The sequence below is a fragment of the Grammomys surdaster genome, unplaced genomic scaffold, assembly GCF_004785775.1.
Source record: "Grammomys surdaster isolate TR1022 unplaced genomic scaffold, NIH_TR_1.0 125363, whole genome shotgun sequence".
Taxonomy (NCBI): domain Eukaryota; kingdom Metazoa; phylum Chordata; class Mammalia; order Rodentia; family Muridae; genus Grammomys; species Grammomys surdaster.
In genome coordinates, this window is record NW_021620235.1 from 898377 (window position 1) to 922457 (window position 24081).

General features: G+C 38.8%; 1 protein-coding gene across 1 annotated transcript in view; it reads left to right on the forward strand.

The window, feature by feature from the left end:
* The window catches only part of Ctnna3 (catenin alpha 3), a 1089047-nt gene that overhangs the window by 762397 nt on the left and 302569 nt on the right, over nt 1–24081 (forward strand). Inside the window, exon 7 of the mRNA XM_028785890.1 lies at nt 2072–2272. Within this exon, the coding sequence (XP_028641723.1) occupies nt 2072–2272 (201 nt within the window). The remainder of the gene's footprint in view (nt 1–2071; nt 2273–24081) is intronic.

A 24081-nucleotide genomic window follows, 5' to 3' on the forward strand; every position in this document is an offset into this window, starting at 1 on the left:
TATATATAATACATATATATAATTATATATAATTATATATAATACATATATATAATTATATATAATTATATATAATACATATATATAATGCATATATATAATTATATATATATGAGTTACATGATTAACTTACATTGACACAGTCAATACATGTGCACAGACACATACACAAGAAACAATAGAGGAAGAAAGGTTAATAAGATATTATGGTATACTAAGATCTTTTGTTGTAACTATCTTTGTGTTTGAGACTTTAATTATCTTGAGTAGGGATTCATTTGATAGAGCCTGAAGCTAAATCACTAATTGTTATGAAATTCTTTAAATTATTTTTTTAAAAAATCGTGTGTATGGTGATGAATGGTTGTTATCCCAGCACATGGGAAGCTGAGACAAAAGAGAGTTTAGGGCCACCCAGGGCTCTAGAGTGATAATCTATTTAAAAAACAAAGATCCAGCAAAAACAACAATAAGAGAATCTAAAACAAGAAACAAAGAAATTCATTATTTATATTTGTTGATATTACACACATTAGATTATAACCTTACTTTTATTGGAGAATATTAATAGTTTTACAGAGAAAGTTGTTGTTGGATCATGAGAATTAACTCCCTACAGTCTTGACACCCTAACCCTGTCAAGGGTGAATGAGGAGGAGGAAGAGGTCTCTGTAGCTCTATTTCTGAGTAGGCTTCTTTCTCGGGGATTTGTTTGCACCAAGTTAATAAATGGGGTGGGGTGTGTGTGTGTGTGTGTGTGTGTGTGCTCACAGACTTGAGCAATTGTTGCTTTATAAGAAAAATATTTTCGTTTGGGGAATTGTAGAGATGGCACAATGTTTCAGAATGCTTGCTGTACTTTCAGAGTTTCTTGCATCCACATCTGGTGGCTTACACCAGTCTCCAACTCCAGAGGATCAATGCCCTTTTCTGGCCTCTGAAGGCATGTTAATTGCACATGCACAGACTCAGCTACCCTCATACATGTGAATAATACTTTTAAAATATTTTACTTTTCATATTTTATTATCTGCTAGCTAAGTGAAATTCCATATTTTTATTCTTCCATATACTTTCAAAGATTGTAGTTTTACAGTATTGCTTTTATTCAGAGCTAAACATTCTATAATTAATGTATTTTATTCTAATGTAAAAATGCCTGAAACTTGTGCTTGCCCCTAGATATAAAACATACTGTATTGGAACCAGCACCTAAAATAGCATATAACCAGTACAGCTTTCTGTCTTTTATCCCCCTGGATGGCTTGAAATAATTTTACTATGTAGTCTTTAACTCTCCATATAATGCAAGCTGGTCTTGAACTCCCATACTTTGTGGCTAAGCCTCTCAAGTGCTGGGATTGGAGATGGTGTATTTCCCCAAGCCAAGCAAGGCATCTCTTTCTCTCTATATATATATCTGTCTCTGTCCCCTCTGTCTCTGTCTCTCTAGGTCTCTGTCTCTGTCTCTCTCTCTGTGTCTCTGTCTCTGTCTCTCTCTCTCTCTCTCTCTCTCTCTCTCTCTCTCTCTCTCTCTCTGTGTGTGTGTATGTGTGTAGATGCACATCGATCTGCAAACATTAATTGGCCAGAAGGTGGTGTTGGGTACCTACACTTCATTGTCCACCTTATTATTTTCAGACAGAGGCTCTCTCTGAGCTTGGAGCTCACTGTCTTTTTGCTAGACTGACTTTCTATAAATGCCCTGGGTTCTCCCTGTCTTTATCTTCAAACATAGTTCTTCTGCTTACATATATAGCTATAGTGTCCAGGTAGTAAGCGGGTCTTGGTGATCTAAACTCAGATCTTCCTGCTTACACAGCAGGACTTTACCAGCCGAACCATTTCCCCGTTCCCTGAAACCTTAATGTTCAATAGTAAGTATTATATTTCATGGATGTTACTGTTACTAGGTAAAGAAAAAAAAATTTAGATAACTTTACTTGATAATTAATTCTCAGCATCCGCAGTACATGGCGTGCCTGAAGTAAAAAGTTAATATTATTTCAATGTGTTACAGTTGTGTAATCAAAATACATGAAGACAAGTAACATGGTTTGTTTCCTTCCAGAAAGCCACATCCTGGAAGATGTCAACAAATGCATTATAGCCTTGAGGGATCAGGATGCTGACAATTTAGACCGAGCTGCAGGTGCCATCAGAGGACGGGCCGCGAGAGTAGCTCACATCGTCGCGGGTGAAATGGATAGTTATGAACCCGGTGCTTACACCGAAGGTGTGATGAGAAATGTCAACTTCCTTACAAGCACTGGTGAGTCTCTGTCCACAGTGACAGCTGCGCTTTTGCTCAGGTCTGAATCTGCATAGCAACCAAAGATCTACACATAGGAAAACGATGGCTCTTGGGCTGTGTCACTTGATTTCTCACCAGCATATCACTGTGCTGTCTAATTTGGGTTTGATATCCTATTTGTGTGATACGAACATTATCCCAGTGAAATAAATATATTCATTGAGGAAAAAAAAACAACAAGATCTTTTCAAATACATGCAATACTCCCAAGCCTTAGCCACTTGTGAGTGTTTATTAATGTTGGAGATGTTTAGAACTATAATTAGGCCAGCATGGGGTTAAGCATCCAATAGTCAGTAGCCTTTCATTTGGCTATATTATTGCTACCCCTGAGTTTCTTATTATTTACCCATAGCAGGTTTCTCCTATGTATGCAGAGACATGCTGGCTATCCTTAATGTGCAATTCTATGGAAAATAGCATTCCGATTCTTGCCCATATTTTTCTCTCATTGTTTAAGAAATATATAATACAGGACTGTTTTGGTTGCAGTACTCAAGTTACTATTTTATAAAATTGGGCAGAGAATGCTTTGCTTTGAGTCTCTCAGTATAATGATATTTTCTTTTCAAATACTATTGTTAACATTTCTCCAAGGGACTCAGGGAAATGTCAGGATTCACACAGATTCATGAGCAAAGATGACAGTCAACAATGTTTTATAAATCATCATAGCAGAAACTCCTTCTTGTGAATTCCCTCCGTCAATGTGACACTCCTCTGAATTTGGAAAGCCTCTCATATATTGCCTCTTGATAAGGGTGTGATGTTGTGTCTGGGATTCCTGCAGTATTTAGTTTTCAGGTTTACATCATCATCCCTCACGGAATGTGGCGGGCATGCTAATTATGAAGAAATTCATATTGTTTGTGAAAGGGAGGAATGCACAATACTTTTTAATTTTATCACTTTAGTCTACGGTGTTTGAATGTGTTGTTCATGCACCATATGTATGTCTGCCCTCTGAGAAGAGAGGAGGGCATCTCATACCCTGGAACTGGTATTATAGATGGTATGATCCACTATGTGGTTGCTAAAAATTGAACCCAGATCCTCTGCAAGAGTAGCTAGTGTCCTAGCTATTAAGCCATCTCTCCAGCTCTGATGAGTGATATTTAAAACCAACCAACCAACCAACCAACAGACAAAACAATGGCAATGAAACATTTAATACCATTTTACATCTTGAAGCTCTTTCTTGAAATTATTTATGGGAAATCAATCAACTTTCTTATCATCTCTCTAAAATATTGCAATGTTCTGAGGAAAGGTGGCAATGGCCCATCTATCACTCTTGATATTAAACTATTATTTGCACACCCACTCCTCAAAGTTATTAATGTAACAAAACAAGCATATAGTTATGGTGGTACATTATTACAAACCCAGTACTCAGACTAGATGGACATGGATCCTGAGATGTAGTGTTATGATAAATTGAAGACCAGCCTGTGCTATAGCTTGAGACCCTGTCTCAAAACAAACAAAAACAATTGAGAACATGCAAGTCATACCTTTCATTGTGTGAAAATATATGTACTTGCTTTGGAAGTTGATTGTGTTACCGTCACTTACTGTCCCTTTCCTAGTACACCAGATTGAAGTGGTCTTTCACCCGTTCAAATCAAGACTTGTTATCCATTTTACAAGGTAATAATGGTTTATTCTGGTGACATTTTGAGTAAACATAGCCTTAGAAACATAGTTATATCTTGTTCCAAATCCCATGATCCAATGTGGTAGCAGTTTCATGACTTTTTCTAAAACAAAGAAATTCATAATCACGATAAGTTTTAGAATACGCTGGTAGGCACATCAGAAAAAAAGGTAGTTACAGAAAGATGGGGGAAGCCTTTCTATAGGCCTAATATACTGTCTGATGACATTCTTTGCTTTGAGTAGGTGGGAACTAGAATCTGCTAAGTTAATGGTTTCTATTCTTCACCTTCTGAAAATGACATTTTAAATGTAAGAGAAAATGTATGTAGCTTTTGTTTTTATCCAAATGGAAATTTCCTTTGGGGTGGAATAGCCAACGTCGACCAGGATGGCTGCACCTTGCTTGTGGCTCAGTTTTGTGAATGCATTAGGGAAGTCTCCCCTGCAGGTTTATGCCATAACATCTATATGAGGTGCCAACTCTGCAGTTTTGTACTCCATAGGCAGAGACTACATCTGCCAGATACTCAAGAAGTGGGAGTGAATTCCTACAGTGTTCAGAACTGTTGGCAGTCACTCTACATTAGAAAGAGTGAGGCAAAATTGTTCAGAGGCAGAAATACATTCTCTTTAATCCATCTGTGATTAATAATGGCTGTGCTGAATAGCTAAGCACCAATACAACATCTTCACAGACCAAAGAGCACACAAACTCCAGTCCTTTTTCTCTATTTAGTTATAGGATAATGTTAGTTTCGATAGCCCATTCAAATTATGTCTTATATCCCAAATAGGAGATGTATAGAATATTTCCAGGCTCTTCTGTACAAAATGAATCTTGTTATTAAATAAAAAGCATATTTCGAGATTCCTAATTAATCATTTTGGTCTTTTCTTCAGACAAGCTTTGGGTGCATCCTTGAAGTATGCCTCTGTTTTCCTCTTTGAAAAAAAAAAAGTCTAATTTGAACTTTTTTCCAAGCAGCTTTCCTTGAAATTTATCAAAAGCAGGCCTCACAAAAGGGAATTCGGTGCAATAAATTAAATGGAAAACATAATTAGATCAGTTTGATCTTAACCAAAGCTGAAGACAGTGTGCTTTCTCTCTCCCATGGAGAGATTGTCTATGAAAAAAAAAATACTTCCAACTCTTCTGTCCTCCACCATTGACTGACATCTTTGTTCACCCCAGGGTCATATCTTGGACTTATCATTTAAATAATTAGCAAATTACATAATTGGAAATGTCATGCTTTGTGTTCCAAAGCTTTGGGAGCTCACATTTTAGCAAAAGAACACTAATGTGGCCTGTTGTCTCTTTGTTTCATTCTCTTTTAGCTGTTTCTTCAGGCTTAGCCCAGCTTCCTCAAGATAACTTAGTGGGGGTCTCCTGTGAATTTTCTTTATTCCTAAGACACTCCCTGGAACACTACTCTTTAGAAAATTTGCCTTAAGTATCTTTGTGAGTGTGGAAGCCTAAACTTTCTCGTCTCAGTCACCAACAGAGTCTTGAAACATGGTGCCTTTGTTTTTAATCAGAATCTGGGGCTCATTAGCAGGTTTTCAGGATTCTATGACCTTCCAAGTCAGTGGTCACATCCTATCTAATGTCCTGACCCTTTAATACACTTCCTCATATGAAGGTGACCCGCGACCACACAATTATTCTCCTTGCTACTTAATTACTGTTATTTTGCCACTGTTACAGATTGTAATGTAAATATCTGTATTTTTTGTTTGGTCTTAGGCATCCCCTGTAGAAGGGTCATTTGACCTCCAAAGCGGTCATAAGAACCAGAACCACTGTTCTAAGTGTTTTTCTTCACATTGGAGCACAAGGTTTCCTTGCTTTAATTCAGAAATGTACACTGTTCCCTACATGTTAGTTGTTGGTTTAATTGAGACATCAATATCTGGAAAGCTAGGTTTTGTTCAACAGAGGCCTAGCATTTTAATCATCAAATGAAATCTTTTATACGTCCATAATACTGTCCAAACATTGAGCTCTTCCACCTCTTAGGAATCCTTTCTGGAGGTGCATTGGATTACTGTGATGTTGTTTGAAATGGGGTCATTCCATGTGGTCCTGGCTCTACTAGAGCTTGCTATGTAGACCAGGCTGGCTTTGAACTCAGAGAGTTCCTACAGCCTCTGTCTTGCAAGAACTGGGGTTAAAGGTGAGTGCCACCACACCTAGCCTAGATAATTTTTTAAAAATAATTAACCTGGAGAACTGCAACATGAGACTGTTCATTACTCCATTAATAACAACTCTGCTTCTTTCTTTAGATTAAAAGGAAATCTATTACAGGAGAGAACTGATAGAGAATGTTTTCTTTTGGTTATTGGCTCTATCAAAGTCAGGAATCAGCAGGTCAAAAAGCATCTATTGTTGCAGACCATCCAACCCTATGTAGTTTGACGGTCAGCCAAGAAAAGATGAAAACAGAACAGACACATAAATGACCCTGAACAAGACATTCTGATTGCCCTTGCTATTGAAAAATGGTATTTAATGTAAATAATAGTGTATTCATCCAGTGACTGATGAATCCCAAACTGCAGATATAGCCCTGTGGTAGTGTCTGTACCTATCATGCACAGATCTTTGCATTCAGTCCTGGTACCATGTAAACAAGACATGGTGGTACCCACGTATAATCTCAGCTCTTGAGAGCTGGAGGCTTGAAATTAATCAGTGTTAGCCTTGTCTACAGTGGCATCTAGCCCATAATAATGAGACCTCACTAAAAATAAAAATAAAGGAAGACAAGTAAAATACATTCTGGGGAGCCCTTCCTTCTTAGAAACCTGGGTGATTAAACTGTTATACACATCCCTATAGGAAACTGAGACACTTTAAAAATTCTGAGGCCACTTGTTAAAAATTCTGTTGCTATTTTTTTCATAACAACTAAATAGTGAATTGTTTAAACTGACCTCTGAGTTAACAGAATGGATTGTGTTGGTAAGCTGGACTCAGGTCACTCTCTGTGTGTCACATCTCTGCCTCAGAACCCTAAGCAGCTACACACAAATGCCAGAGGATTTGGTCCAAAGGTCCTGGCTCTCTGCAGCATTTGAAAATTACTATTGTACATTCTAGGTAGGACTGAAAGAAATTTTCTCTGCCAAGCAGAGTGAGGCAACAAAATTTCTCCTGCAGAACTAGCTGGGGCATATCTGTGTCTTTTCCTTTGCTGTACCTGAACTATCGTCTCTCTATCTCCATAGTATCACTTCCATCTCCACATACAGTCTGCTTCTTTTAATTCATTCTCCTCAAATTCACTGAACATGTTTTCCATGATGTGTTACCAAAAACAGCCCATGTGATAACGGTGGACATCTTCCCAATCATGTGGACACACTAAGGGTACTACCATCTCTAGGTCTGGTCCATGCTGTGCCTCACATTTGGAATACTACTACCTCCTACTTAACATACCAAGTAATTCTCATCTTTCAAGAAAGTGCATTGTAGACTTGACTCCTACTTTTCTTTCTTCCAGCAAGAGTAATTTCTTTCAATTCCAGGCAATGCAATCTTTAAAAGGTAGGTCTTGAAGAAACCATAGTCCAGAGAGCCATGTCTTCTCTGCAAACTCTCTATTGAAATGTCTTTTCTTTTATAGCTGCAGGGTTTAAAATAGCCCTATTTGTTTCATCACACTATCTCTTCCAAGCACAATGCATCTTTTATTAAGCTAAAATTTAATAATCATGAACAAAACCCAACCTTTTTGGTAAAACCTCAATTTTAAAAAATAGTTAATTAATTTAAAAGACTTGTTTAACCCAGAGTGGCCTTGAACTCACAATCCTGTTCATATTTTTAAGATTCTGGGCATTTAGTCATGGGACATCATTGTCTTGTTGCCTAAAATGATTTGGTTAATTCTGTTCTTTGTTGTTGGAATGCATTTTCTTGTCTACTGCCATTTATATCTATGGTTGAACACTGACTCTAAGGTTACCACCCTTGCAAAGGGACTCTACACTCCCTTTTAGCGACAGTTACTTACACTGTCCTAGGATGTGCTTTTCTTCTACTGGGTGGTTGTTTCCCTTTATCTTTGGTCATAAACAGCCATTTACAAACAACTTTCTCCTGCTAGGATACTCCATCCTTAAAGGAAACCACCAGCGTTCAGTTATGTATCCTTCCCTAGAGGACTCTCTTCATACTTGATTATCAAGTCCTTTTTTAACATTTAAATTTAACAATTCTTATAAGATCACATTGTTAATGTGGCATAATATAATCAATAAGATGTCATCTCAATTCAGCAATACAGAAGCAGTGGGCTCTGTCAAAGGCCAGGGCAGAGGAGAGATTAAGGAAGCCATTCATTACTGTCCAGAGACAGATATTAGCCACTTCCAGAAAGCTCAGGTCAGCCTTTTAAAAGGTTCCTCGGTGAGCTTTTGAACAAGAGATCATGACTTTTGTGTATTCAATTACATACAAGAGCCATCAATGAAGCACATCTGTTAAAAGAGTCCATTGAACCCGATTACAATAATGCTTTCAGCAAATCCTTGTGAGTGACACCAGCCTGGATTTCAGACTCAGAGAACTTCATTGTCAGTCTACCTTGTAACAGCCTAAGACAGGCTTGTGGATGATGAGATTTCCTTTCCTTCTAGCCTGAATTTTACAGCCTAGATCACAGGTACTCCGAGAGCCTTGTAAGAAAGAGATTTGTATCTGTGGATCACTTGCTTAATCTGGATATCCAAGTATCTTCAAAGTAGAAGTTACGTGTCAGTCATGACCTTGAAGAACTTTTATCCTTCATGAGCTGAGACCAGTAGGTAACAACATGAAGTTGCTGCTAAATAAAATATCTTAGTATAAATCTATCTTCTCTACAAAAGTAGATTATGATAGGACTCAAATCGAGCAGTCAAGACAGCAATTGAACTAATGTATGGTAGTGAGTATCTTGCACTCTCCTTCCATTCAGTCTGGGCCTAGCCCATAAAATGGTACTGCCCACACCCAGGATGAGTCCTTTCACATCAGTTATTTCAATGAAAAAATATCTACCAAGCATGACTGTAGGCCAACCTAAGGTAAACAATTCGTTACTGGAACGCGCTTTCCAGGTGATTCTCAGTTGTGTCGACTTTAACATGAAGACTAATTCGACAAATACTGAAATACCCTACATAATTTACACTGGAAAAACAGATTTCTGACTTTTTAGCTATAGTTTATTGCCTGATACCCAATTTCCTTGTCAATAGTATCTTATTAGGGAAATGGACAGATTCTGATGCATTAGTAGAAACTTTACAGTCAAAAAGATAACAAAAGGCTTGAGAGTGGATTCCAGAAAAGCATAGGCAAATACTGAAACATTTCCTGATGTTGAAAATGTGAAGCGTGTCTTTGAAGATAATGCCAAAAGTAAAAAAGGATTAAAGATAGAGGAGATGAATTGGCATGGGATAAAAGGAAGGGAGATGTGGGAGAAGAATGAGAAAATGGAAATCTGTTCTTCGGTTCTTTACCACTGTGAACATGAGGATGCTTCTGGGGTCTCGAAACTTCTTCAACTCTAGCCTAAGTCAGACTATCTTCTCAAAGCAAACAAGACACTGCCTAGAAAGAGAAGGTGACCACATCTCTGATCCTTACCCTACTTTCTTAAATGTCTAGTTGGGAAAGGATAGAGTTGAACTTTTCCTATGATCCTTTTATAGGGTACAAATAAATTTAGTAAAAAACTTATATTGATCTCTCTTGTTCTCTTGCTCTCTTGCCCACTTGCCTCTAGCTTTTCTCTGTTCCCTCTCCCCTCCCCCTTCCCTTCCCCCTCACGTGGTCATGGCTGGCCTCTACTTCTCTCTCTCTCTCTCCTCTCTCTCTCTCTCTCTCTCTCTCTCTCTCTCTCTCTCTCTCTCTGCCTCTACTACCCTCCTGGCTCCCCTCCCCATCCCCAAGAATAATATATACTATATGTATATATATATATATATATATGTTCCAAGCAAGAAGCAGTGTGTTTCTGAGTTGAAAGCCACAGAAAGCACTGATGACTAAATTAGTCAGCCAACTCTTATGAAGGCTTCAGAACAAGAGAAGAAATATTCAAACCACCCAAAATGCTCTACGTGGCATCAATGTCAAAGTCAGCCTACACTTCTGGTGAAGGTTCAGTTCCAGCCCAGGCTGAACTTTTAACGACATCAATAGTATCCTCGTGTGACACAGAACCTCACAGATACTGTAGTTGTTACTGCCAGTTTCCAGGTATTTCTACTGCTAGAATAAATCCTAAAATATACCTGTTATATTCTATATGCTCTTCATCCCACTTTCTCAGCATTAAGGCAGCAGAATGTAATTTACACATCCAGGTCTTGGCTTTCAGCACAGGGAAGACAATTACGTGGCCTTTAAGCCACTGTGAAGATGGTGTTCTACTTACTGATGATACCTCATCACAGGAAGGAACTCCATTAAGGAAGGAAAGGGTGGTAATGAGAAGCAGGAGAAGATGATCACCAGCCAGAGAAAGGACTCAGAGAAGGAAAAGTAAAGATTGATTTTTATCAACCATGTTGCCATCACAGAAAAAATAGTAACCTCTACTCATGGCCCTTTAAGAATGTGGCCCTCAGCAGTTAATTACAGCTACACTTCTTTCTGGTTATTTATAACATTTCCAAGTGAAACATACAAGCATGTCATATGCCTGATAGATACACTAATAGACACTACCATGTGACACAAATCCAAGGCATGATTGTAGGAGGACATTTTATAACATATGATGTGGTTATGTTTATTATAACATATGATGCAGATATGTTCATCCAAGTGAGCATAATGAAGGATTATTTCTCTTGCTGCTTCTGTGAAAACATGAGGTATGTAAGAGTGAGGGATGGGGAACTAGAAAGTCCCAGATGCCAGGAAAGCAAGAGGCTCCCAGGACCCAATGAGGATGACATTAGCTGGAATACCCAACAAAGTGAAGATAGAACCTGTAGAGTCTATATTCAGAGGTCAGGCCCAGCCCCTGGTTGAGGAATGGGGCCACTCACCCATCTCAAAATTTTTAATCCAGAATTGCTCCTATCTAAAGGAAATACAAGGACAAAGATTGGTACAGAGACTAAAGGAAAGACCATTCAAAGACTGCCCCAACTGAGGATCCATCCCATATGCAGCCACCAAACTCAGGCACTATTGCTGATGCCAAAAAGTGCTCACTGACAGGAGCCTAATATAGCTGTCTCCTGAGAGGCTCTGCAGAGCCTGACCAATATAGATGTGGATGCTTGCAGCCATCCATCTGACTGAGCATGGGTACCCCAATGAAGGAGTTAGGGGAAGGGCTGAAGGACCTGAAGGGGTTTGCAACCCCATAGGAAAAACAATAGTATTAACTAACCAAATCCTCCAGAGCTCCCAGGGACTAAACCACCAACCAAAGAACACACATGGAGAGACCCATGACTCCAGCTGCATATGTAGCAGAGGATGTTTTTATATGGCATCAATGGGAGGGGAAGCCCTTGTTCATGTGAAGGCTTGAAGCCCCAGTGTAGGGGAATGCCAGGGCAGGGAGGTGAGAGTGGGTGGGTAGGTGGGTGGGGGAGCACCTTCATTTAAGCAGGGGGAGGGGAAATGGGATAGGGGTTTTACAGAGGGGAAACTGGGAAGGGGGATAACATTTGAAATGTAAATAAATAAAATAACCAATAAAAAATTAGGGCGTTTTCTCTGAAAACGAAGAAAAATCAAAGGCGTACAGGATGCACTTCAATGAATCCTGTACTTAATTACACTAACAATAAAAATCACATACGTTGGAATGCATCATTTTCTTTGAAATCCAGCTAGGTAAAGGACAGTAATTTTTTTTTTAGTGATTAATTTTGTTCGTTCAAATTTCTTCACAAACATACACACAAATATATAACTGTGTTCACTGAAGAGAGGCTGGTTCCACCCTGACCTCTAAACTACATATCAGCAACACAGAATACTGCCATACGGGTTCTGATTAGTCTTCCCTGCTAACACTTTCTATCTGCCTTCCACCGCTATGTGCCTCTCCACAGATCCCTGCTAGTCTTTCCCAGGTTCATTATGTTTGGATTATTTTGCTTTGTATTTAATCAGGGCCTTCTGCATGACCGTTGGCTTCAATTACTCCTGAGAGCTAACTGGGTCATCAGTGTGTACACAACTAAAGACAATGACGTCTCCACTCCCTGAATCTGTCAGTAGCAAGCAATCTGTTTGTCAGTGACAGCAGATGTGTCCATCCATGCTTGATTATAGACAGGTCTGTTCTTATGGAGATCCAGGACAGGTACCTGTAAGCTCTTGTGAGTTCATGATTGTAATATTTGTGATGACATCTTTCAGCCCTTCTTCCTGTCTTCCAGCTCTGAACATTCCTTGTGTAATGTTCCCTGAGCCTCATAGGGGATGGTGTGAATGTGTTGTTTAGGGCTGAGCACAGACCATCATCTATTCTCAGCACCTTGTGCATACACGAGACTCTGTATTCACTGTTTCAGTAGAATGATTCTCTAGCAATGATCCATGGGACCATTTGTCTATGATCATATTTAGAAGACAGTTTGACATTAGGGAACTTTGCCATTAAGGTAGCAGTCCCCCATGACCAGATGTGGGACTCCTTTTCTCAGACTCTCTGTCTCTGTCTGTCCTTGTCTGAAGGGTATGGTTGTTCTTGGCTGGCCTTGCCTGAAAACTGAAACTTCTAAAGAGCTCTCTTCAAGGCTGCATCACTCAGCACACACGTCCCTCTATGGCTTCCCAGATAATGATTGCATGATAGTTAGGTGCTGTATCATAACCAATCAACCCTTCCTGCTTGCTTGATGTCATGACCAATTAGCCATTTTCATCCATACTCCCAAAAAGCCTTTATATAATCCTATCCCTGGAACACTAAAGCACACTGGTCTCACTGCAGCTGTCTGCAGAGGTCATTCTGTCCGTACTCATGGTTGTCTGAACCCTGCTCTTGCTTCTGCTCCCTTTCTCCCCTCAGGATGCTGTCCAACAGCCTCCAGGGAGAAAAAGAGGGACAGAATTTGATGCTATGTAAACTCTGCTAGTATGTTGAGTTCCCTCTAGGACCAAATACTTCCTCAGACATGTTTTACTATTTTTCACCAGGCATAAGTTCTCTCATTTTGAGGGTATATCCAATCTAATAACATATACTCTATGATGGTATAAACTAATGTCTAATAAAAGCGTGGTTCTTGCTTGGCTATTGAAGAAAGCATAATAGCATAGAGGCCAGTGGGGATCAACTGTTCTGGGGGTTGGAGTCATCGTAGCTTCTTCCTGGTAAACCAGAATACTGAAGCGATCAATATTTCAATCTCCCTCTTGATAACACACACTATTATGTCATATCACAGTTGGAGGGAGGCTCTGGGATAGACCTCTGTTTACTGAGAAAACCAACAATTACATTTTTTAGAAGAGAACAATAGTAAACTATTTCATGAAGTAGCATATTGTGTACGTTTTTAATGATGTAAGCAATATATAACAGAAGTAGTCTTTGTTATCATTTCATCTTGAAAATCAGATTCATGGAAGTTATAGGATAATTCACTTCTGTTGTTCGCAGTCTATTTTATATCTTTGTAGCCTTTAGCAAAGAAGACGATTAATTTTACATTTTGAAGTGATATTTTTTGTATAATGTATGAACTTGCGTTTGTATACTTATTGATGTGAGCTGGAAAGCTTTTAATATGATCATCTGCAAAACTGAATTTGAAGCTCAAGGTCACTGAGGTTAGCCACTAGACTAAGGGAGTGTGCCCCTTGGATTCATCCCTCCTTTGGTTTCAGAGAGACCATTAGTCTTGTGTCTGGTATGTAAGTCAGAATGAGTTTCTCTGGCTTGTAAATGGGTATCATCAAAACCAGAAAGTAATTGTCAATGACCTTAGCCTCTTCTTCCCCCAAATACCTCCTCTGTCGCTCTTTCCCACATGCAATCCTGACTGGCCAGCAGCATTCACAGCTAACAAAAGTATATCACTAAGTTTCCTGAGAAGAGTGATTTAGTAAGTGAACACTCAAACAGGAAACAATTTTATTAAATTCATTTATTTGTGTGTATGTGTCCAGCAAAGGTGAGAGTCTGTTAATGTGCCCTAGCACATGTGTGGAGGTCAAAGGACAATTTGGTTCTCTCCTTTCCCTATATGACTTCCTGGTATTTAAACACACATCATCAGATTTATTGGTAAGCACTTGTATTCCACCCCCCCCCCGAACTATCTCAGTGTCCACTCTCTCAGTGTACATGATCTCAGTGTCCAGGAATAGGCATTTATTGAAAAGGTGAAAAGCACATGTAGCTTTTTTTCAAGTGCGGTAGGGTGAATTTGCACTGAAAGAACTCATAGGTGGGTAGTCACATAGTATGTGAGGGGATCACTGTGAAGAGAAGGGCATGTCAGCAGGCTAAGGTACAGAGGCATCGACAGACACATCTCCGAGGTTGGTCAATAGGTGAGAACTTTTTACTCAATAAAGTCCATAAATAAAGTCATGAGTTGGCGAATTAAATATGATGTACTTAGCTTGGCAAGAACTGTCAGCATAGTTGATATCACAAGAAGTCAGGTAGAGCTTGGGAAGAGGTTTGAATGGAGTTGGCAAGGTACTATAATTGCAGTCCTATGGGAGGAAGCGTGATGCTAAGAGCAGAGCATACATCACTGGGGTAGTGTTAACCGAACTGGCAACGATAGAGATAACCAGGAAAACTGAAAAGATTTTTAACCAGATATCTATTTCTATCATATGCAATCCTAGTATCTGTTCACATACATTCTCACTTCAAAAATAAACATTTTGCACTAGAGAGATGGCTCAGAGGTTAAGAGCACTTCCAAAGAACCGGAGTTCAGATCCCAGCATTCATACAGAGTGGTTCACAGTTGCCTGGAACTTCGGTTCCAGGAGATCCAATGCCTTCTTCTGGCCTCTCAGGGCACTGTGAATACACACACAACACACACACACACACACACATAAATACACACACACACACATAAATACACACACAGCACATTCATATACACATGATTAAAACCAATAGAAGTAAACTTTTAAAAATAATTAAATCTGGAGACTGGACAGATGACTTAGCTATTTGGAGCACTGTTTTGGTCTTGGAGAAGAAGAATTATATTTAGTTTTCATCACCCATATGGTAACTAACAAACATCTGTACCTCCAATTCAAAGTGTTCTGATGTCATTTTCTGGTCTCGGGGATGTGCACACACATGGTACAGAGACATTCATTCAGGAAAAGCATCCATACACATAGAATAAAAATAAATATACCTTTAAGTAATTTTTCTAGCTCATGCTAACATATAACTTTTTTCCCCCAGCAATTATGGTAGAAAGTACTACCGCTTCACAGTCCTAATAACAGGCTAAGGACATAGCAGAGATTTCTTCTCTTAAAATGCATTAGTAACCCAGTGGTATATTGAAAGATGTCGTACATTCTGGTGATCACCCACCGTTTAATTTTATTGTCTGCCAAAATCTGTAGCAGTTAAAGTTAAGTGAACAATTTATGTTATAAAATTTCTCTGCTGATACAGAGATTTTTAAAGGTACCATTTATTATAAACACTACAGGCAGTATTTTTTTTAAAGAGTCCAGCTATTCTAAAGTCTAGTTTTATTCTTGCTTTTTACTGATTTAGGAAAGGTTATACACATCTCTTTAAACCCGACTCAAAATTTCTATGTAGACAGAAGAAGAATTAAGAGCATTAACTTTGAAAATAAACTCATTTTTGTGTAAAGCATGAAGTTAAAATATTACACTATCACTTCTATCTCTCCTTTGTGATCTATTCATTCTTCATTTATCAGCTACTGCTACTTATAAACATAAATGTTTCATTTATCATTTTTAATGTTTATCTTCTATTTACAGTTACAGTTAAGCAAATGTGGTTCCAGAGACAAAATTTGGTTTTGTGTTTCTTTCTCTATTAAAAAGGCTAACACTGGGCCTAGTGGCACATATCTTGAATTTCAACACTTGAGATATGGAAACAGGTAGATTTCTGTAAGTCTGAAGCTAACCTGGCCTACATAATAAATTTCAGGATAGCCAGGGTTACGTCACCAAAGTCTGTCTCAAAAATAAGTAAAACAAAACGAACAAACAAAATACAATAGGTTTAAGATTTGTAAAACAGACTGAGTATGGATTAATCTCCAACCTTAGTCTACTCTCTTTTGAAAATAACATTTAAGTGGGCAAAGAAAATAAACCCAGAAAAGCAAGTGCAAGGGTATACAAGCTTCAGAGAAATCCTACCTATAAGATAAGCTCAGAGCGATACTTCTCTCTTAGCCCACCCATCCATCTCTGTGCCCTCTTTCCTGTTTTTCATTCACATAAGTTCAGCTACTCACATACCATTGATGGTGTGGCCTCTTACCCTGGGAGCCAGGTCAGAGAATTAAGTACCACACAGTTAACTGAAACTGAGTTTCCTTCTCCTGGCACTGATCAGTTGCTAACAGCTAGGCTCAGTGTTCTGGAGTCAGGGAATTCTAGTCAAAATCTCAGTTGGTACTCAGAAACTTCAGGCCCTATTCTTCATAGATGTTAATCTTTTCCTGTTCTCCCAGGATGGAAAGGGCAAACAGACACCCTCAGACCTCCTGCTACTTAATCCCTTTCAGAAGGGCTCTAACTTTTAAAGGCCTCATATTTTAATGCAACAGCATTGGTGATTCCATTTCAAAGTTGCAACGGAGTTGATTCAGACATTCTAAACATAACACAGATATTATAAACTCAGAATCACAGGAATGGATTATATTTTAGAGGGATTTTCAACTTCTGATACATTGGTGACTAGTTTTTTATTTTCATTACGAATAATAGGGGTTTACCTCAATAATGAATGGACAAATCTCTTCATGAGTATTTTTCAGTCCTTTTTGATCTCTCTCTCACCAGTGTACAATTCAACACCTTCTACTCCTCAAAGCTAATTGCCACTCATTATCATTGAAGTTAGGATAATCAATATTCATTTTCTTGTAATTTCTGATGTTGATTAATCAAATCTGGGAACAACGTAGCTGGGTACTTATGATCGAGAGTCTCTCATGAGGTTCCTAGAATGTTATTGACTGTAGCTGTCAATCAAGCCTTACCTAGGATGTGCGGAAATCTCTAAACTCACCATCCTGGATGTCATCTGGACACTTAAGGTTCTTGTTATTTTGGTACCTCCAGGGGCTTCCTCTGCATTCTCAGAGCTGGGCATTCTAGCATCCTTGGAATGAGTTATTCAAATGCCACAGAGGATGAGAGTCAAAGAAAAAGACCAAGATGGAAACTTCTGGAGTATTAGGCTTTCACCTTTGTTAGTCAAGATTTCAGAAATGAGTTGCTAAGGTCAAAGGGTTAGGTTACTAGATTACTTAAAGCAGGGAATTATGCAGAGCATGGTTCTCAAGCAATAGAGATTGGCCATCATATATGCTGTCTACATCTTCTGAATGAGCCCAACTCAGCACGGTCTCATGTTTTGTTTTGTTTTGTTTTGTTTTGTTTTGTTTTGTTTTGTTTTGTTTTAGACAGGGTTTCTCTGTATAGTCCCAACTGTCCTGAAACTCACTCTGTAGATCAGACTGGCCTCAAACTCAGAAATCTGCCTGCCTCTGCCTCCCAAGTGCTGGGATTAAAGGCATGTGCCACCACTCCCCGAATCAGTCCCATGTTACTGAGATGACAATAGCTTTTAAGTGAATGTCTCTCTTAACCCATCTTCTATAGTGGCCAAAAATCTAAAATTGAAAGTAGAGTCAAAGACTTGACATGACATAGACATGTTATGTACATATATTAAGTAGATAATTGGTAAAACACTCATGGATCCTTAATAAACTTGACGGAGTAACAGTATGGAATACTATGGAAGAAGAATTCCTGTCAACTTAGTGCTATGAGTAACTCAGACTGAGCACATTCATATTCATAGTGACATAGGAACTAGTTTACACATTGCTCCTGATACTGTGTTTTGCGCCATGGTCATGTAGAAAATATCAAACAGAGATTCAAGAGATCCAAAGGTCTAGACATGGGCTCATCATTAAAGAATTGTGAAAAGTCTCTTAGTTTGCATGAATGCCACATGCTCTCAAGTCCTAACTGAGGAGTGGAAGAGAAGTTCTCTCATGCCTGTGGTGACATCACTTTGGTTTTCTTTCAGTCATTTTTTTACCTGAAACATTTGTCTATATTCTAAACTTTACAGTAAAAGATCAGGTATCTAGCTGTGTTCAGAAGCTCAAAAACTTGTATGTATTAAACAATAAAACAAGAAACTCTCCAAACTAGAACAAGAATATATTGCTTTGGTTTTTTTTTATCCTTCTAAAAGTCTGACAACTATAAGCCTTGTTCTTCTTGCAGAACTGGACGTGTTGTGCACATTTTAAATGTTTGTTACTGTTGCTACCGCTCAAAGGTCATAAATTGTTTTCAAACAGTAAAAATAGTAACAATGATTCAGAGTTGCTGAAAACAATGCAAAACCCATAAGGAATTCGTGTTTGAGTTTTCTGCGTTTTAGGAAGCAAATAATGTTTGTGCAGCTTACTGTTAAAGGAGAAAGTAGGATTTTAGCTCCAGTGAAAGTCTAGAATTTGACTGTAGGCAGTTCATTTAACCAGTGCCAGCTTGGAAACAAGAACAATAAAATGTATCTCTTGGTGCATTTGAAATGCTTTCTATAGACCCCTACATAGACTTCCCTTAACATCTTGGCTACATAGCTGTACAAGTAACTATTACTAATTATCTTTTGTGGAAGAATCAGTCCGTGGTTGTACTGATGATAAGTGCTGTTGGTTAGATTCCCGTGTGACTGGCCTGGCTGTGGCAGAGAGTTGCAAGTGAGAAAAACATAAAAGTCAGTCACAGAAGGAAAAAAAAAATCATCCGGAGATTTGTGTTCATGACTTGAGAAATCTTTATCTCCGAACATGTTTTAGCTCACAGAACTGCTTTTCACTTTTGTTTTTCATGATTCAATATTTTAGTTCCAGCCAGGCTAACACATAAACGCCATAGACAGCTATTAGATTGCTATAACAAGAGCCAATGGGGGGGAGGGATGTATTTTTCAGTCTAGACGTTGAAAGTCGAAGGTCCGGGTGTCAGTATATATTTAATATACTTGTATTTAATGTGAACGTGTGTGTACCTGTTTGGCTATATGGGTCCCACATGTGCATACAGAAGTCAGAAAAAAAGTGTTTGATCCTCTGGTACTGGATTATAGACAGCTCTGAGAAGCCTGATGTGGGTTCTAAAATCAAACTTAGGTTCTCTGTAAGAGCAGCAAGTGTTCTTAATTGCTGATCTGAGTGTCTGGAGCCCAAGGCTCTTCTTTCTTAAGTACACACTGGGGGGCAGCTACTGTGTTTTTTCACGGCTGAGAGCATGAAGGGGGCTATAAGCTCTCCCTCAGGGGTCGTGTAAGAACTCCAGTTCCACCCTGAGAGATCCCTCCACACAAAGGCCATGTCTCCAATTGTGAACATTTCATGAACTAGAATTTAAACATATGCATTTTAAAAACAGAATCCATTCAGTCTCCATCATTTTGAGAGGTATTGGCTTTGTCTCATGCTTTGTCTTAACTCAGCTCCCCAAATCACAAGGGAATCTGCATGTCCAGATGCTGAAGGTCGCTGTCCCCAATTGGTTTTTGATTAATCAATAAGGAGTGAACGACCAATGGCTGGGCTGGGTGAAAGAAGCGGGACTTTTAGGATTCCCGGACAAGAAAACACAGGTGAGAACAAGAAGGGATTCTGCCATGAGAGGCACGTCCATGAGAGGGGCGTAGGACTAGCCATTCCATGAAGGAGAAGAGGGCTGCACAGAAGAAAGGAGGGCAGCAAACATAAGATACAGATTTAGAAAGCGTTGGCTCAGGAATATCAGAGGGGAGTGTTACTAGCTGATGAGTATTTCAGTAAGTTCCCAACCATTGAAGGCATATTAAAAACCTCTCTCTCTCTCTCTCTCTCTCTCTCTCTCTCTCTCTCTCTCTCTCCTCTCTCTCTGTATTTGTGTGTGTGTGTGTGTGTGTGTGTGTGTCTTCAATTCACAAATCCAGAGAACTCTGGGAGGGTGGCAAGAAATGTAATCACCAGCCCAGAAGCTCAAAGTGGATTAACTGTTCACCGTTACGGAGGAAAAAAACATTTTTTTAAAAATTCAAATTATATGCTTCACAAAATATAAAAGTGCTTTTTGACTTTTAGCTACTTAGTTCCATTTTTGAAATGTATCACTATTACACGTGTTTAGGAAATACAATAATAGGAAAAAAACTATATTTCCCACCCCAAGAATAGATGAAAACAGCAACACACTATACACTGGCACTGGATTGAAATAATCCATTTAACTATTCTACTTTGAGAAACAGGGATACATGTGGTGGGGGGAATCAGAGGAAAACGGAATACTTAGTTTACTGTCATTTTAAGTACAGATTTTTTTAAGAGACATTTGCGTGTTAGATTTGCTTATTTTCCCTAAATGTAAGCATTTGCTGTATCTCTCAGAGGAAAATTTATGCTGGGGTATTTATAGAAGCTTCTGCTTTATCAAATAAACTTCCTACTTTTGATGTTTTTCTTTCTTCCCTTTTTTTTAATATAGTTTGGGCTGGAGATTTGGTTCAGCATTTAGGAGCACTGGCTGTCCTTCTACAGGACATAGGCTTCATACACCCCCTTCTCTCTCAATCTCTCTTGCTCTCTCATTATTCCTCTCTCTTTCCCTCTCTCCCTCTCTGTCTCGCTCTCTTCCCATTTTCTCTCCCTCTTTCTCTCTCAATATTATTATTTTTTTATTATTTAAAACAATTTTTAAATTTAAATATAATTTGATCATATTCTTCCCTCCTCCCAAGTCCTTCCAGATCCTCCCCCCTCCTTACCCACCCAACTTTAAGTTCTAAATTTTAAGTTTAGAATCTTTCTCAGAAAAGCAAAGATTCTATACAACAATAAAAACTCTAAAAAACAAGAAAACAAGATAAAAACATATCCAAAAATAAATAAATAAATAAATAAATAAATAAATAAATAAAGCCAACAAACTGTAACTAAATCAAAGTACACATAAAACAAATATAATCCGATTCTGTGTTGGTCAAATACAACGACTCTAAACATGAGGCCTGTCCTGGAGAGATCCATATATGCAGTCTCATTCCCAGCACCTACATGGCAGTTCACAACCGTTAACTCCAGGACCTGAGAATCCAGCATCGTCTTCTGGCCTTTTCGGGAACTACATACTTATAGTACACACAGATATATCCATACACACAGAATTTGAAACAAAAGGAAGGTACTTTCTTTGGGAAAGAATGCAAAAATAATCATTTTGCATTTATACATACAAAATAACAAATTATCCTGAGCATAATTAAAACTCTAATGACTGAACAGACACTTTAGTTCTTATAATATATATCAGGTAATCCAAAGAGTTGTCTGTTTCTGTGGGAAAGTTACATATGGAGTGTGTAGAATTCCCTGATAGGTCAAGAGCTTTACGTTACTGATGCATGATATACAAAGCCAGTGTGTATTGGCAGCTTCCTCAATGAAAGTAGGATAACTCTGTGTTGCTATGACCAAATACCAGAGAAGGGGCAACTTCAGGAAGTAAAAAACTTTATGTTTCCCTTTTATTCCTGAGCTAAGGGCTATGTTCCACATAATGAGAAAGACATGGCAGCAGACAGAAAAGGCATGCTAGTGGCAAAAAGAGGCTGTGTACTGGCTGGTTTTATGTGTCAACTTGACACAAGCTAGAGTTATTACAAAGAAATGAGCCTCCCTTGAGGAAATGCCACCATGAGATCCAGCTGTAAGGCATTTTCCAAATTAGTGATCAAGGCAGGGCGGGAGGGCCTAGCCCATTGTTGGTGGTACTATCCCTGGGCTGGTAGTCTTGGGTTCTATAAGAAAGCAAGCTGAGCAAGCCTGGGGAAGCAAGCCATGGGGAAGCATCCTTCCATGGCCTCTGCATCAGCTCCTGCTTCCTGACCTGCATGAGTCCCAGTCCTGACTACCTTTGGTGATGAATGACAATGAGGAAGTGTAAGCTGAATAAATTCTTTCTTCCCCAACCTTTTCTTGTTCATGATGTTTGTACAGGAATAGAAACCTTGACTAAGACAGGCTGGCTTTCACATTAGATCCAGTCAGGAAGCAGAGAGAAGTGAATCCTTGTACTCAGCCTCTGTGTGTGTGTGTGTGTGTGTGTGTGTGTGTGTGTGTCTGTCTGTGTTTGAGTCTGTGTATGTTTCTGTCTGTCTGTCTGTCTGTCTATGTATCTGTATCTGTCTGTGTCTGTGTATGTGTGTCTGTCTGTTTGTCCATATCTGTATGTGTTTGACTGCTTATCTCTGTGTGTATGTCTGTGTGACTGCATGTGTATGTCTGTGTGTGTATGTCTATCTATGTCTGTCTGTCTGAGAATCCATTCAGTGCAATGGTTTCATCCACATTGAGGGTGGGTCTTCCCACCTCATGTCATCTTTTTGACAATTTGTCTCCAAAGTAATTCCAGATCCTGTAAAATTAACAACATAAACCACCTTAGTGCCCAACTATCCCACTAATGACAACCAGAGACTTGGACATAATACAGACAGTCCTGAGCTACCCTGCAAAGCCATCACTGACATACAGTAGAAAAAATCACTATAATTCTCCATGTACTTGCACTCCTGGGTAGACTCCAGGTGGGAACTCTGTCCAGAGCCCAGACAGGAAATATCTAAGAAGATCCCCAATGTTATGGCAAAGGATAGACACATGTAGTATATGGACTGCAACTGCTTAACTCTTGGATCCCTATGAGAGGCAAATACAAGCCTGTGATTGGAGTGGCAGGGGTACCCTAGCTGGTTGTGCATTAAAAAAAGAATAAATGCAAATTAGTAAACCATCAAATAAAAGAGGGATCTGGTGCTATATCTCAGTTGATGGATCACTTGCATAGTATACAATGGCATCTGTGTTAAACCCTCCACACTATAAACGTGGGGAGGTGGCACATAGGCCTGTACACCTCACATTTGTGAGGTAGGGACTAACAGATTAGAAGAAGCTCATGTTCAGTTCATCATTGGGCACAAAGGAGTTAGGGATGGCTAAGCTACATGAAATTCTGACATACATACTCACATTCATACACATGTGCACACACACTCACACAAACAAATGAAGAGGATTTCACTTCAGGAAGGAACGCAGACATTTAAATTATGACCAGGAATGTGGAACAGCCCTTGATTTGATCCCAGCAATAAAAGACTGAAAAAGGGGATATTAATGAAGTCTTAAACACACTACACACTATGCACATAAATTTAATGAACCGAATTAATTCCTTGATTCATGCTGACTCTCAAACGCCGTGTAGCAAATAATAATAAGTATTGTGGAGAAATTCAGATTTTTGTGCTGTACCATTGGGAACATAAATTAGTCCAGCTCCTTGAGAGAACATTCTGGTAATTCTCCAATAGTATCACATAAGAAACGCACGATTCAGCAGCTCCACCTCTGCGTTAGCAAAATGAAAGCAGATGTCACGCAGAAACTTGTACATGAATGCTCTGAGAAGCAGCGGCATTGCTAATGCACCAGCAAGTGCAGCTTCTCTCATGAGAAAAAAAAAAGGACAGTTTAATGTATTAAAATTACCTTAAAATTACCTACTCATGACTCATGCTGTGAACACTGCATAGCAGAAGATAAAAAGATAATACCAAAAAGGAAGAAAGTGGGTTGAACAAAGGATACATCTTATCCATATTTAAAAAATTAATTCTATATAGATTAGGTATAGAAGTGCATGTCCCAGATTTGATATTTAAAAAAAGACACCAGCAATAAAAATAAATAAGTAAATAAACAAATAAAATAAACAACACAAAAACAATCCCTGCAATTAATACAGTATCAAATAGTTAAGAGAACGA